At 36.8% G+C, this 13419-nt stretch overlaps 1 protein-coding gene across 1 annotated transcript in view; it reads right to left on the bottom strand.

The window, feature by feature from the left end:
• Positions 1 to 13419, bottom strand: part of LOC113107208 (nephronophthisis 4) — a 64551-nt gene that overhangs the window by 9170 nt on the left and 41962 nt on the right. Inside the window, exons 10-16 of the mRNA XM_026269553.1 lie at positions 12855 to 12986; positions 9197 to 9411; positions 8181 to 8407; positions 4726 to 4915; positions 3168 to 3251; positions 264 to 423; positions 60 to 124 (exon numbers count right to left, since the gene is read on the bottom strand). Of these exons, the coding sequence (XP_026125338.1) occupies positions 60 to 124; positions 264 to 423; positions 3168 to 3251; positions 4726 to 4915; positions 8181 to 8407; positions 9197 to 9411; positions 12855 to 12986 (1073 nt within the window). The remainder of the gene's footprint in view (positions 1 to 59; positions 125 to 263; positions 424 to 3167; positions 3252 to 4725; positions 4916 to 8180; positions 8408 to 9196; positions 9412 to 12854; positions 12987 to 13419) is intronic.

Below are 13419 nucleotides of genomic sequence, written 5' to 3'. Positions count from 1 at the left end.
AACTTTTTGGAAAATTGCCATCCGATGACCCCTTTAAGAGTGGATTCTGATTGGCTCACCAGGTTGGTGGTGTGGCAGATGACATTGTGGTCGCTGCAGCGCACATGGAGGGTGGCAGAACCATCTGTGAGCAAGTACAAAAGGAGACAGAGCACAAATGGGGTCTTTAGTTCAGAACTAATAGCAGACACTGAAGCATGTTTGTGTGAGTGGGTTTATGTATGTGTGTCCGCGGCGGCTGGGATGTTTGTAATGAGCAGCACCTGCTGTGTCGTCCCAGGCTGCAGGCAGGCGAATGGCCTTCTTTAGAAAGGTTAGTTCAGGCTGGTAGAATCGGAAGGTCTGGTCCACCACATGTGGCATGGGTTCAACATCCACCTGGCAGATCGCCAGAGGCTTTCTGTCTTCCCCGCGGAACAGCACCTGGAAGACAAGCAGATTGCTTCCAGTCTACACAAATTTTGAAAGGCCTTCCTGCTAAACAACAGGAGAACTAAACTGATAGAGAAAATAAAAGGAATGTTCGGGTTCACAACAAGACAACAGATATCGACCACACCAGCAACATGCTGTCGATTACCACAGACAGTCATTTTGTTTTGTCCCACTGTTTGTAAAAACATAATTGTGTGTAGATCAGTGATATTTTAGCATCTTTGAGATTAAATATTATAGTTTTAATTGACATTTTGAATTAAATTTTATTTTTATATGTTCGGTTTTCATGTTAATTTTAGCTAAAGTTATTGTCATTTTTATTTGTTTCTGTTGTTTTAAAACATGCCTATATAGTTTTATTATTTGTATTTTTCAGTTTTAGTTATTTTAGTACTTTAAGTTCAACTAAATGAAAATGAGAAATGTTTCCTTGGAAACTAGCAGAAATAAAATAAGTTTAAGTTTTTTTTATTTTATTTTCAAGTAGCATTTATCTTATTTCAAGTAACAACCATGCTTGGTCCCACTTTATATTAGGAGGCCTTAACTACTATGTACTTACATAAAAAAAGAAGTACAATGTACTTATTGTGTTCATATTGTATTGTAAAACACTTTTGCTGCTATTGAGGTGGGATAGGGGTAAGGTTAGGGAGACTGTTGGAGGTATGGGTAAGTTTAAGGGTGGGTTAAGGTGTAAAGTATGGGTCAACAGTGTAATTATAAATGTAATTACAGAAATTAAATACAGATGTAATTACATGTAGTTTTTTTTAAATATAAGTACAATGTAAAAACATGTATGTACACAATAAGTACATTGTACTAAATAATTAATTAAAATGTAAGTACATAGTAGTTAAGGCCACTTAATATAAAGTGGGTCCATTTGTCTTGTTGGATATACTTTCAATACTTGATTTTTTATTTAAAAGAGAAGAACAAAATTTAATTGCAACTTGCAACATCATTTCTTTGTAGTTCAGCACCAAACCAGTAAAAGCCCACCCTTGAACCAGTATAATGGTCGAAGCTGCTCTTTTCAGCACAGGTGGTCAAGGTCTGCCTCTAAATGACAAGCCTATCTGAAATCATTCCGCAGTGAATGAACAGCACTGACAGTATGAAGTACCATGAGTCATCTGCAGTCTGAGTGCACAACCTCTCTCACGTGAGATCCTGTCGAGCTGGCTGTCGGATTCACAGCCCAAGACAACACACTGACACTCCTCTGGAGGTGATGTCAGTTTGTGCACAGCAATGCTTGACCCCAACTGAACTAAATATGATATGGGAGTCCTGTGTGTGTGTGTGTGTGTGTGTGTGTGTGTGTGTGTGTGTGTTTGTGTGAGCAGTACTACAAGGCATCAGTCTCTCTTGGCTACATATGGCAGGAAACAACCCAAATGCACGATGAACCACAATGCCATAGAAGAGCACATCAACCCACATACAGTACAGTACACAGCTTAACCATCTGAGTAAGATAGGATGGTCACCACCATTCACTGGGTAAAATATGCATACAAAGAAAAGTAGAGGTTATAAATAAGATTAAAAACGTTTTTTCATATTTTATAAATATAATATAATATAATATGTGACCCTGGACCACAAAACCAGTCATAAGTCGTTGGGGTATATTTTAAGCAATAGCCAAAAAAAACACTGTATTGGTCAAAATTACAGATTTTTCTTTTATGCCAAAAATCATTAGGTTATTAAGTAAAGATCATGTTCCATGAAGATATTTTGTAAATGTCCTACTGTAAATATATCAAAACTTAATTTCTGATTAGTAATATGCATGGCTAAGAACTTCATTTGGACAACTTTAAAGGTGATTTTCTCAGTATTTAGACTTTCTTGCACAGTCGGATTCCAGATATTCAAATAGTTGTATCTCGGCAAAATATTGTCTGATCCTAACAAACCATACATTGATCTAAAGCTTATTTATTCAGCTTTCAGATGATGTATAAATCTCATATTGACACGTAAGACTGGTTTTGTGGTCCAGGGTCACATATTGTATTATATAATAATGTATACACAGTGTACTTTAATTTTCCCCCTACAGAAATAGAATAACCTGTTCATTACCTTGTCTGTGTTATTGCATTTATCAACATATTTAATAAACAATATGAAATATTTAATAAAATATTTAATGTAAGGGACTGCAGAAGTGTAGACCTTTGAGAATGCTGGGCAATTTCTGTGTAAATTTGCCCACGAAAGTCTGCAGAATCTGCGTGGACCTGTTTATGAAACATTAATGAGAGGCAACAGGACAGTTGATCAATGTTGCTCATTAACAGACTTCATTTATTTAAAAGGCTGAAATTAATCAATTTGAATATTAATGGCAGGCTGAAATGAAATGTATTTGGTCAAATCTCAAACACACAATTAAAAGGTCAAAACAGAAGGGATCCATCAGTGCAAGGGCTGTGATCAAGAGCTCTTTTTCTTATTTAATACATATTCACCTTAACAATACATACAGAAATACAAAAGAATGAAACCTTTGTTTGGTTCTTGTAAGTGTGCATCAGTTACATTCAGTTTTACTGTTGAGGACCAAGTCATGTTTTCAGTCTGGATTGTTCGAACCACGGGAAGAGTGCCGGACCACTTCTCTGACTGCACAACTACTAATCAGGGTGTATAGAAAGAGACCGAGCTCCTGTGTGTGCTCAGCAGTACAGTGAGTGCTAAGCACTTACCTTGATGGATTTGGCATTAATTGTATTGGACAGATGTTTCTGAGCCATCTGTGGACTTCTTGAAGTCTTTAAGCCTTTCATATCCTGCAGTACGACAGAGGAGTCATCATGAACAGTGCAGCATTCGGTGAGAGAACAATCACATTGAAATAATGTCATTAAGGGATGGAAAAACATTGTTTGGACAGGTCTGTTCAGACTGTCTGGATGAGGCTGTTTTTAATCCATTTCATTATTGCTGATGCTTTGAGTCATTCTAAACTCCACTCCCTCACTTGTGGGTGCCGCTGTAATACTACAGACTATAAACAAACCCAAATCCAATTAAACCGGAAACATGTGAACTAATCCAAGTCTCATCAGTGCAAAAGGGAAATGAGGAAACAAATGCAGTTTCTCAGTGATGACACATCATTCATGGTTGAATTACAAAACAACACAACACGTAAAAATAATGAAATAGTTCACATTTTCTCCAGATGATATTGTTTTCCAGTATCAGCAGTTCAGTGGACAGTTCAGTTGAGATTTACTTCAGTTGAGAGTCTACATAGTGGGCCTGTCTAGACTTTTTACACCAATGTGGTGAAAATATAAATAAATATAAAAGAAATATAATGAATTATATAAAAAAAAAAAAAAAATCAAAGAAAACAATACAAAATTAAATTAAAATATTTATTATTGGTTGTATTATTGTAGTAAAAAGTACATTTAAAGACAAATAAAATAAAATATTTATTATTTAGTATTAGCACTAAATCTTTGAGGTGAAAATTTACCTTTTTGTTGTTTTTAAAAGCAAAACAAAAAATATATATAAACAACAAATTAATTTGATCAAATGATCAAAATCTTTTGAACTTTCTCTTCATCAAACAAAACAAAACAACTGGTAGTGAAAAGTACAATTAACCTGTTAAATGTCACCCCGTCCCGTATACGGGACGCCTACGTTGACTATACTATATTACAATCAAATTTAATCTAATCTTGACAAACTATATATCGTTGGAAAGGTCTAAGACTCCCAAATATATATAATACCAATATTTTTTGTTAAAAATTATGTAGGAAAAGTAATAGATCAATTTATGACAAGAGTGCACCCTCAGAAATCTACATTACAAAAGGAGTTTTGACCTTTGTTTAAAAAAAAGACTTCCTCGTTGCCTTTTTCTCTATCACATTTTAGAAATCATCAGAAGTTATATATCACTTGAAAACATAAAATCTCAAAATTCATCCTTTAAAACCCATTTTAAAATCAGACATTGCATTACCATGGAAATGGTACATCAAAATCATGTTAAAAAATGTTTTCAGTCATGAATTATAAAAATTTAGGTTTGTATCATGCACATTCAAGTCTATCTTCAAAAACGTGAGTGACAGTTATCAGGTTAAAAACAAAACAAAAAAAACTCAAAACAGTACAGCATTTATTATTAGTGTTATTAGCAATAAAACTTTGGGGCTGAAAAGTATTTTGAAAACACAAGAACAAAAAACGGTTGAACGCTGAGTATAAGTCTGAGAGAGTTCCCCCTAGATTTACCTGAAGAGGGAAGGTGTGACCACAGATAAAGGTCTGGTACTTGAAGGGGACATGGACGCTTTCTTTGGGCCGCAGGTAAACCTGTGGAGTCTGTGTACTCTCCTTTACATGAAACATCTCCTCCTCTAGAGGAGTCAGAGTCTTCGTCAACTCCTTGAAATATCTCCACTCTTCAGTTTTCACCATTACACTGAGGGATAAAAAGAGAAAAAGATGAAAAACAGCAAAAAGAGAGAGAGAAGAAGAAAAGAAAGGAACAGCTTGAGGACTTTCTTTGCCTTGCCAGCAGTATTTTATTGGCAATGAAAAAGAGTATTTGAGTATGCATGATACAGTCAAACATAAGCCCTCACAGAACTGAAACTCCTGGGAGGGTACGGTTTAAAGATAACACACACTGGGTGTGAAATATTACTTTCTGTTTCATAGAGACAAATTTCATGCACAAATATATGAAGGAAAAGGGCATTTGAAACATCAAAGGCAGCACCTCTGGGCCCGAGAAGGGATCATTCTCCATAAATGAAGAAAAAAAAAAAATAATAATTTAGAGGTGTAAAAACTCTTTTGTACTATGTACAGTACAGTAGATGTGAAAGCAAGCCTCGGAAAATTCAATCACATTCTCTCTTTAATAACAGAGAGCCAGGCAGGTGGCACAAAAGTATACTTACGTGAACAAAAGCAAAGCACATTTCCCTTTCTTTCATATAGAAGCATATATGCAAGGAGATCTTTTAAAATGCAGAAAAGAGGACTATAATGACAGAAAAGTAAACTGAAATGTTATAAAGCCTAAATGGGGAATATGACCTGGCATAATATCTCTTCACAGTACTTCCAGCAATAAAACAAGGTAGACATAAACAAACAGGGCTTGTGGTGAGGGTGACTATAAATTGCTACATGTTTAGTTTATATTACTTAAATATTTTCTCTCATGGTAAATGGAAAATCCGAAGTGGAGTACTGAATGAATCAAGCTTAAATCACGTTCTTAAAAAAAAAGAAAAAAAAGAAAAAAGATTGAAATTAATAAACAGTACACTGCTTTTTAAATGTTTGGGGTTGGTAAGATAAATATGATTTTTTGAAAGATCTCTTTTGCTTACCAAGGCTGCATTTATTTGATCAAACATTCAGTAAAAATGGTTATATGTGAAATATATTAACAATTTCTATTTTAATATATTTTGACATGTAATTTATTCCTGTGATGGCAAAACTGAATTTTTATATTTTTGTGAAAACAGTGATATTTTTTTTAAAGGAATTCTTAATGAATAGAAAGTTTAAAAAGCATTTTCATAACAATATCAACATTTTTACTGTCACTTTTGATCAATTGAATGCGTCCTTGATTAAGAAAAATATTTGTTCAAAAAACGTTACCCCAAACATTTGAATGTGTAGTGTATAAAATCAAAATAGAGAGAGAAATCTTAAAGAGAGAGAGAGAGAGAAAGAGAGAGATAATACAATTCAGCTGAAGTATAACTAAAAAACTGCTTCAGAGGACTGAAAACAAATTATGAGCTGCGGGACCTGACCTGCGTGGATAAAATGAATTAGGCAGAAAGAATGGTGCAGCTCTGCTGAAATCTGGCGTATCTTCTAACCTGCCACTCCATTGGTTCAGCTTATCCATATATAATATGTGAGTACAGGTGAGAAACAATCTCTTCAGTGAAAGTGAAAGAGAGAGGTGATTTTATAAGGTTGGCTTTGTGGCATACATCAGCAATACAAACACGGGCCTGACATATCCTTTGCACTGGAAGAGAAAAGCATCAATTCAACACAAATGTACGAATGCAAAGTCCAGACCTCAGGTATTTGTTTCCCTGGCACAGCTCTGTGCATACAAGAGTGCTTTGGACTGACTCACAGGGTTCACGCACAGACAAACACACCGCTCCTGGGCTAGCAGTTACCTCCATGACACATCACAAAGTGCTGCGGTTTTATGCCACAACATAATGCAAGTTGGGAAGACGTTTGCCATGCAAACATACTTCATGGAGAGAGGCGCTTGAGAATATTTATCTTGTCCTAAATCACAGCATGTGTGTGTGTGGAGTTTAGGCTACTAATGTCTTTCCTAATTAAACGCTGAAAGATGCAGGGGTGTTAATGCTGTAATTTATTCCACCTTGTCCTCCTAACTTCTCTTTCTCTCACTTTCTTAGCTTGTGCTCATCACGATGGAGAGTGTGGACTCAGTCTATGGCCTGCAGAAAACTCATATTTTGTGTGGTATAAATCTTGAATTAAAAGCTTTACGCGGGAAACCTGGTCGGGGAAAGATATTTTACATCACGCTGCAATTAAAATCAGCTTGAATGGGGGGAATTGATTATTTATTCAGTGTTATTTTCCTACCCCCTGGGAAGCTCTTGGCCCCAGTAATGCCCCGCTGAGGAAAACTCATTCATTCAGATGTTCATTTCAGACAAGGCTGTTCACACGTGAACGAAACATTGATCTACGCAGAATTTCTTTCAGGCCTGTAATGCCAGAGGCAAAGGCTTTATTTGATCTTTGAATGGAGACAGTGCCTGCTGTGCATGATTAAAGTATAGGCATACTACTGTATGTACATATTAACATTAAGTTGGTCTTTTTAGGGCATTTGCATACTGTACTGAGAATGAATCAAATTACATTTCTTATAGTGAACACACAAACTACTTCAAGACAAAAACTCACTATAACACACTTTCATGAGATTGCTTATAATAGAGTAATCACTATTAGTGGTTGTTCTGATAGAAATAACTAACTGTATTAACTGTATAATTACTGCATTAACATATTACACACGTTTCACTTCCTTTATAACATTTCACTAATAAACAGACAAAAAGCTAAACTTTTTTTAAGTTACTAATTATTTCAGAATGCTCAGAGAATAAGTAACTTTCCCATAATTACAAAAAATGAAAAACTGGAATGATCACAAAACAAAATGAGACAAAACATAACACACACACACACACACACACAAAAAAAAATGAAACGAAGCTTAAACTAAAAAGTTTTTTGGTTTTGTGATCATTCAGTTCATCCATTATTTATTTGCGAAATTAAAGTTTCTGCCCAGTGTTGTTTTTTGGACACATTTGACTTACATTGTGTGGGCAAAATTATTCTTCAAAATACTTTCTTTTATGTTCCAAATAAGAAAGAAAGAGCATACAGATTTGGAAAGACGTCAGAGTATTGTTTCAACCCTTCCACAGCTCTAAAAAAGCCAGTCAATGTTCTTACAGCACCATCATTTATCTACCTGTAAGAAAATTGTTATTAATCAAAATATGACATTATGTGGCTCACACTGCCTTTAAGCTTTCGAGAAAAGAGATGTCAATGTATCTAGGTGGTATATAAATGTTCATATTTGATCAGTTTGACAACCACTGATGTATTGCATTCAAAGACATAATATATCTCACCAGAGCTCTGGGTCATCACATTCAATAGAGACGGTCTGAGGAACATTGAATGGATTCTTGAGCACAAATTCGAAGAACTCTGCCGTTCCTAGCGAGGCGTAGAGAGTGTGTTTGGTAGTGATGGCCTGAGAGAGCATGTTGGTGATCTCCTGTGCTTTACAGCGCTCACGATAGGCCTCAATCACACGCAGGTCACGGGAATGTTGCACACGCTCTGCCCGATGCCTCTGAAAGAAAGGAGCCGAAGAAATTCACATGTTGAAACTGCACCGGAAAGACCTAGAAACTAATAAAACTGATGTGCCTGAAGCATGGCAAGACCGTGCCAGGCTGTTGAGCGAAAGAAAAAGTGAATTTAGGTTCGATTTCATCATTCCCACAGAGTGGGAGGAACTGGCGAATAATGCTGCTCAGTTTCAGCTGTTTCCTCTTTGGAGATAAAATAAAGCTCATGCTTTGAAAGGAACACAATAGATCAACCAAAAATAAATTTTTCATCATTTTTACTGTATTTTGAAACCAACATGACTTACCTTCTTTCATAAAAGTTGAATTTCCGAAGAATAGAGTAGGAGCACTTTTCCAAATAATGAAAGTTAATGAGAACTGGAGCTCTCAAGCTTCGACATTAGATAAATAAAGTATCACATAAGTGTCCCATATGACCCATATGCTATATTTCAGGTCATCTGATGATGGCTTTGTGAGAGGAACACATGAAAATGTCTCATTATTATCTTTAGTTCTTCTTTGCATGTTCAAGAGATTTCCAATTTGTAAACAAATGACTCTTTTCAATTAGATCTTTTCAACGAATCAAGTGATCCAAATCTTAGTTCATGAAAAAAAGAAAGTCACATTGGTTTGAAATGACATTTTTGACCAATCCTTCACTATCGACATTGGAGCGAATGTCAGGATCACATGCTGCACAGTGGAAGTGAATGTCAATCAGCTCCTGCTGAGACAGACAGCTTTTCGATCCCGCTCAATTTAAAACCGTCCTTCGTTCTTACCGTGATGTTTGAGCTGTCCTGAAAAGGGGGCGTGGCTTTCTGCTCCTCGAGTTGACGGACAGCTGCCATTCTGTCAATCTTCCTCTGGCGCACTTCCTTTGCTTCGGCCTGCTGATGCAGTGTGGCTCCGCCTACTTCCCTCATGGTGCTTTGTAGCAGTCTGGCCAGCTCACTGTCAATTTCTGGCAATCGGCGGGCTCGTCTGGCATTGTTTGCTGCAACACACACATATACACGCACATAAACAACATCTTTCGCTCCTACGAGACACACATGCTCTCTTTCCTCACTTCCTCGGGGGCCACTTTTCAACCTCCATTTGGCCTAAAATCCATCTTGGTCTTTTCCAGTTATCCCTCCCACCCAATGAGACCTGCTTTCAGATATACCTGCTCTGAGATTCACGCTTGAATGCGATTCAACATCACAACTAACATAATCCTGTGATTTAAAGCCAATGAAGACAGAACGACAAGGGATCAAAAGACGCAGGATCAAAAAGAGCCTGCCAGTGTTTTTTCCTAAACCTAAATTCCCACTGTAGCCCATCCTACAGAGAGAGAGAGAGAGAGAGAGGGAGGAAGACCTACATTGCATTGGAGACAACAAGGCCTCTCTGTGATGAATAAGAGCATGTTGAAGCACTCTCCTTATCTCTGCCTTATCAAGCTGACATATACCCGCCCCCCCCCCCCCCTCATTAATATACATGTTATATGTGTCTGTGTGTCATTTATAATTTTTATATAACTATGTATTATATTTATATGGCCTGTGAGGTCATCAACAAAAAACTAGTCTAATTATTAATCCATACTAACAATGCTTGATTATACAGTTTATCCAGTCAGAAAAGATCTATTTTGGGGTCACGACCCACCAGTGTAGAACCACTGCTCTACCTACCTAATTGAACACAAATGCTTCTAGCTATGCAAGTTTGATTTCACACATCGCTGCGTTTTAAAATGTGTCAAAATGCAATTCATAATGTAATGCAAATACATATTGCATTCTCAGCATTGCTGCAAGGGATGCTATAACGGGCATCTTATAATGTCAAATATATTATTATAATTTTTACTACTGTCATTGCAGAGAAAGAGTTTAGAAATATCTTGTGAAGCAGGATAGTTAAAATTAGTAAAAACATTCAGCATAAATGGCAGGATATTTATAGGACTATATTTAAATTTTCAATTTCAAGCTTTTATTGTCATTGCATTGGAATGCAATGAGATTTCAGAGACTACACATAGAGGTGCTACAAAATGATAACCAAATAGACCACAATAACAAAGTCTGTAAAAAAAATGTGAATGATGCAGGTAAGACAATAAAGTGCAGTTGTAAGTACTGAAATGATTGCACAGACCACAAGGATTTCACATAAATAAATGGTGCAAAGCATGCCTTAGTTCAGGAACTGAATAGCTCTTGGATAAAAACTATTTGAAAATCTGGCCGTTCGTGTTTTGATTGACCTATATCGCCTTCCCGAAAGTAGCAGGTAAAACAGATGATGTAAGAGGAGTAAGAGGAGTCCTTAACAATGTTTTTTGCTCTGAATAGGGACCGAGGTATCAGGTATATCGGGTAGCCTTCTGCTACAGTACTGCAGGATCGCTTATTAAATACAGTCTTGTTCAAAATAATAGCAGTACAATGTGACTAACCAGAATAATCAAGGTTTTTCGTATATTTTTTTATTGCTACGTGGCAAACAAGTTACCAGTAGGTTCAGTAGATTCTCAGAAAACAAATGAGACCCAGCATTCATGATATGCACACTCTTAAGGCTGTGCAATTGGGCAATTAGTTGAATTAGTTGAAAGGGGTGTGTTCAAAAAAATAGCAGTGTGGCATTCAATCACTGAGGTCATCAATTTTGTGAAGAAACAGGTGTGAATCAGGTGGCCCCTATTTAAGGATGAAGCCAACACTTGTTGAACATGCATTTGAAAGCTGAGGAAAATGGGTCGTTCAAGACATTGTTCAGAAGAACAGCGTACTTTGATTAAAAAGTTGATTAGAGAGGGGAAAACCTATAAAGAGGTGCAAAAAATGATAGGCTGTTCAGCTAAAATGATCTCCAATGCCTTAAAATGGAGAGCAAAACCAGAGAGACGTGGAAGAAAACGGAAGACAACCATCAAAATGGATAGAAGAATAACCAGAATGGCAAAGGCTCAGCCAATGATCACCTCCAGGATGATCAAAGACAGTCTGGAGTTACCTGTAAGTACTGTGACAGTTAGAAGACGTCTGTGTGAAGCTAATCTATTTTCAAGAATCCCCCGCAAAGTCCCTCTGTTAAAAAAAAGGCATGTGCAGAAGAGGTTACAATTTGCCAAAGAACACATCAACTGGCCTAAAGAGAAATGGAGGAACATTTTGTGGACTGATGAGAGTAAAATTGTTCTTTTTGGGTCCAAGGGCCACAGGCAGTTTGTGAGACGACCCCCAAACTCTGAATTCAAGCCACAGTACACAGTGAAGACAGTGAAGCATGGAGGTGCAAGCATCATGATATGGGCATGTTTCTCCTACTATGGTGTTGGGCCTATTTATCGCATACCAGGGATCATGGATCAGTTTGCATATGTTAAAATACTTGAAGAGGTCATGTTGCCCTATGCTGAAGAGGACATGCCCTTGAAATGGTTGTTTCAACAAGACAATGACCCAAAACACACTAGTAAACGGGCAAAGTCTTGGTTCCAAACCAACAAAATTAATGTTATGGAGTGGCCAGCCCAATCTCCAGACCTTAATCCAATTGAGAACTTGTGGGGTAATATCAAAAATGCTGTTTCTGAAGCAAAACCAAGAAATGTGAATGAATTGTGGAATGTTGTTAAAGAATCATGGAGTGGAATAACAGCTGAGAGGTGCCACAAGTTGGTTGACTCCATGCCACACAGATGTCAAGCAGTTTTAAAAAACTGTGGTCATACAACTAAATATTAGTTTAGTGATTCACAGGATTGCTAAATCCCAGTGTTTGTACAAAATAGTTTTGAGTTTGTACAGTCAAAGGTAGACACTGCTATTTTTTTGAACACACCCCTTTCAACTAATTGCCCAATTGCACAGCCTTAAGAGCGTGCATATCATGAATGCTGGGTCTTGTTTGTTTTCTGACAATCTACTGAACCTACTGGTAACTTGTTTGCCACGTAGCAATAAAAAATATACTAAAAACCTTGATTATTCTGGTTAGTCACATTGTACTGCTATTATTTTGAACAAGACTGTATGTAAAACAGCATCACCCATATGCAATTCATTGGCCATTCTCATGAGGCTTAAAAGATTAAATGTCTAGATTTATGTCTTACACAACAAGGTAATGAAAAGACTAATATTGTCTTCTTGGAAGAAGACATTAGCATGCTACGTTTCCATACAGTATGTCATAATACTGTGATACACTCTGTCATTAGAATGAAGCGATAATAAGAGAGTGAGAAGAAAGATAAATAAAAACAGCCACTACAACTAGATAAGGGAATTCTCCGCCAAATCCTCTTCTGGAATTATCAGCAAATCCCACATGATGTACTTTTATAAATTCTCCAGAGCTGTAGAACTGCAGAGCTGCTAGGTTCTGCGGATATGAAGTCAAGCTTTTCTTTAGAGGGATGATGTGATATACCGTTAAGCTGGAGGACCGTTAAAGCGGGGACACCTCCTCCTGCAAAACCCTGAGGGGCATCGCTGGGCTGGACCACATGGGAGAGCGATGGAGGAAGATCCAAAGAACTCTGGGAATTTTTCACACTGCCACCTGTTGGAAAGAAGAGTAAAAGAAAGCTCAGCCCAAATCAGTCCAGTTTGGTTAAATTAAGCTTAGAAATGTATGTCAATTTAAACAGAGCTTTCCAGAAGATAGCTGTGTTACTACCATTTTCTTTGTTCTATGTATTTAATTATACAAATTAAATACATAGTAAATATGCGTGTTATTTTCACTGGCTGTGTAAATCTACAGTAAATATATTGTAAAAATATTGTATTGTGTGTATGTAAATATACCCAAGATATACAACAGATACATAGACTCTTTTGTTTTGTGCATTGGCTCCATAAGTCTAATCACTGCTAGTATGAGAAATATAGGTGAAGCAAAGGTATCCCTCAAAGACAGACTTAAGAATGACAGCTGAAGTGTTCGATTTACCATTAGAGATATATTTGTTACCACATAGACTGTCTCTGCT

Source organism: Carassius auratus, chromosome 8, assembly GCF_003368295.1.
Source record: "Carassius auratus strain Wakin chromosome 8, ASM336829v1, whole genome shotgun sequence".
Taxonomy (NCBI): Eukaryota; Metazoa; Chordata; class Actinopteri; order Cypriniformes; family Cyprinidae; genus Carassius; species Carassius auratus.
This window is presented reverse-complemented; position numbering and strand designations above follow the sequence as displayed.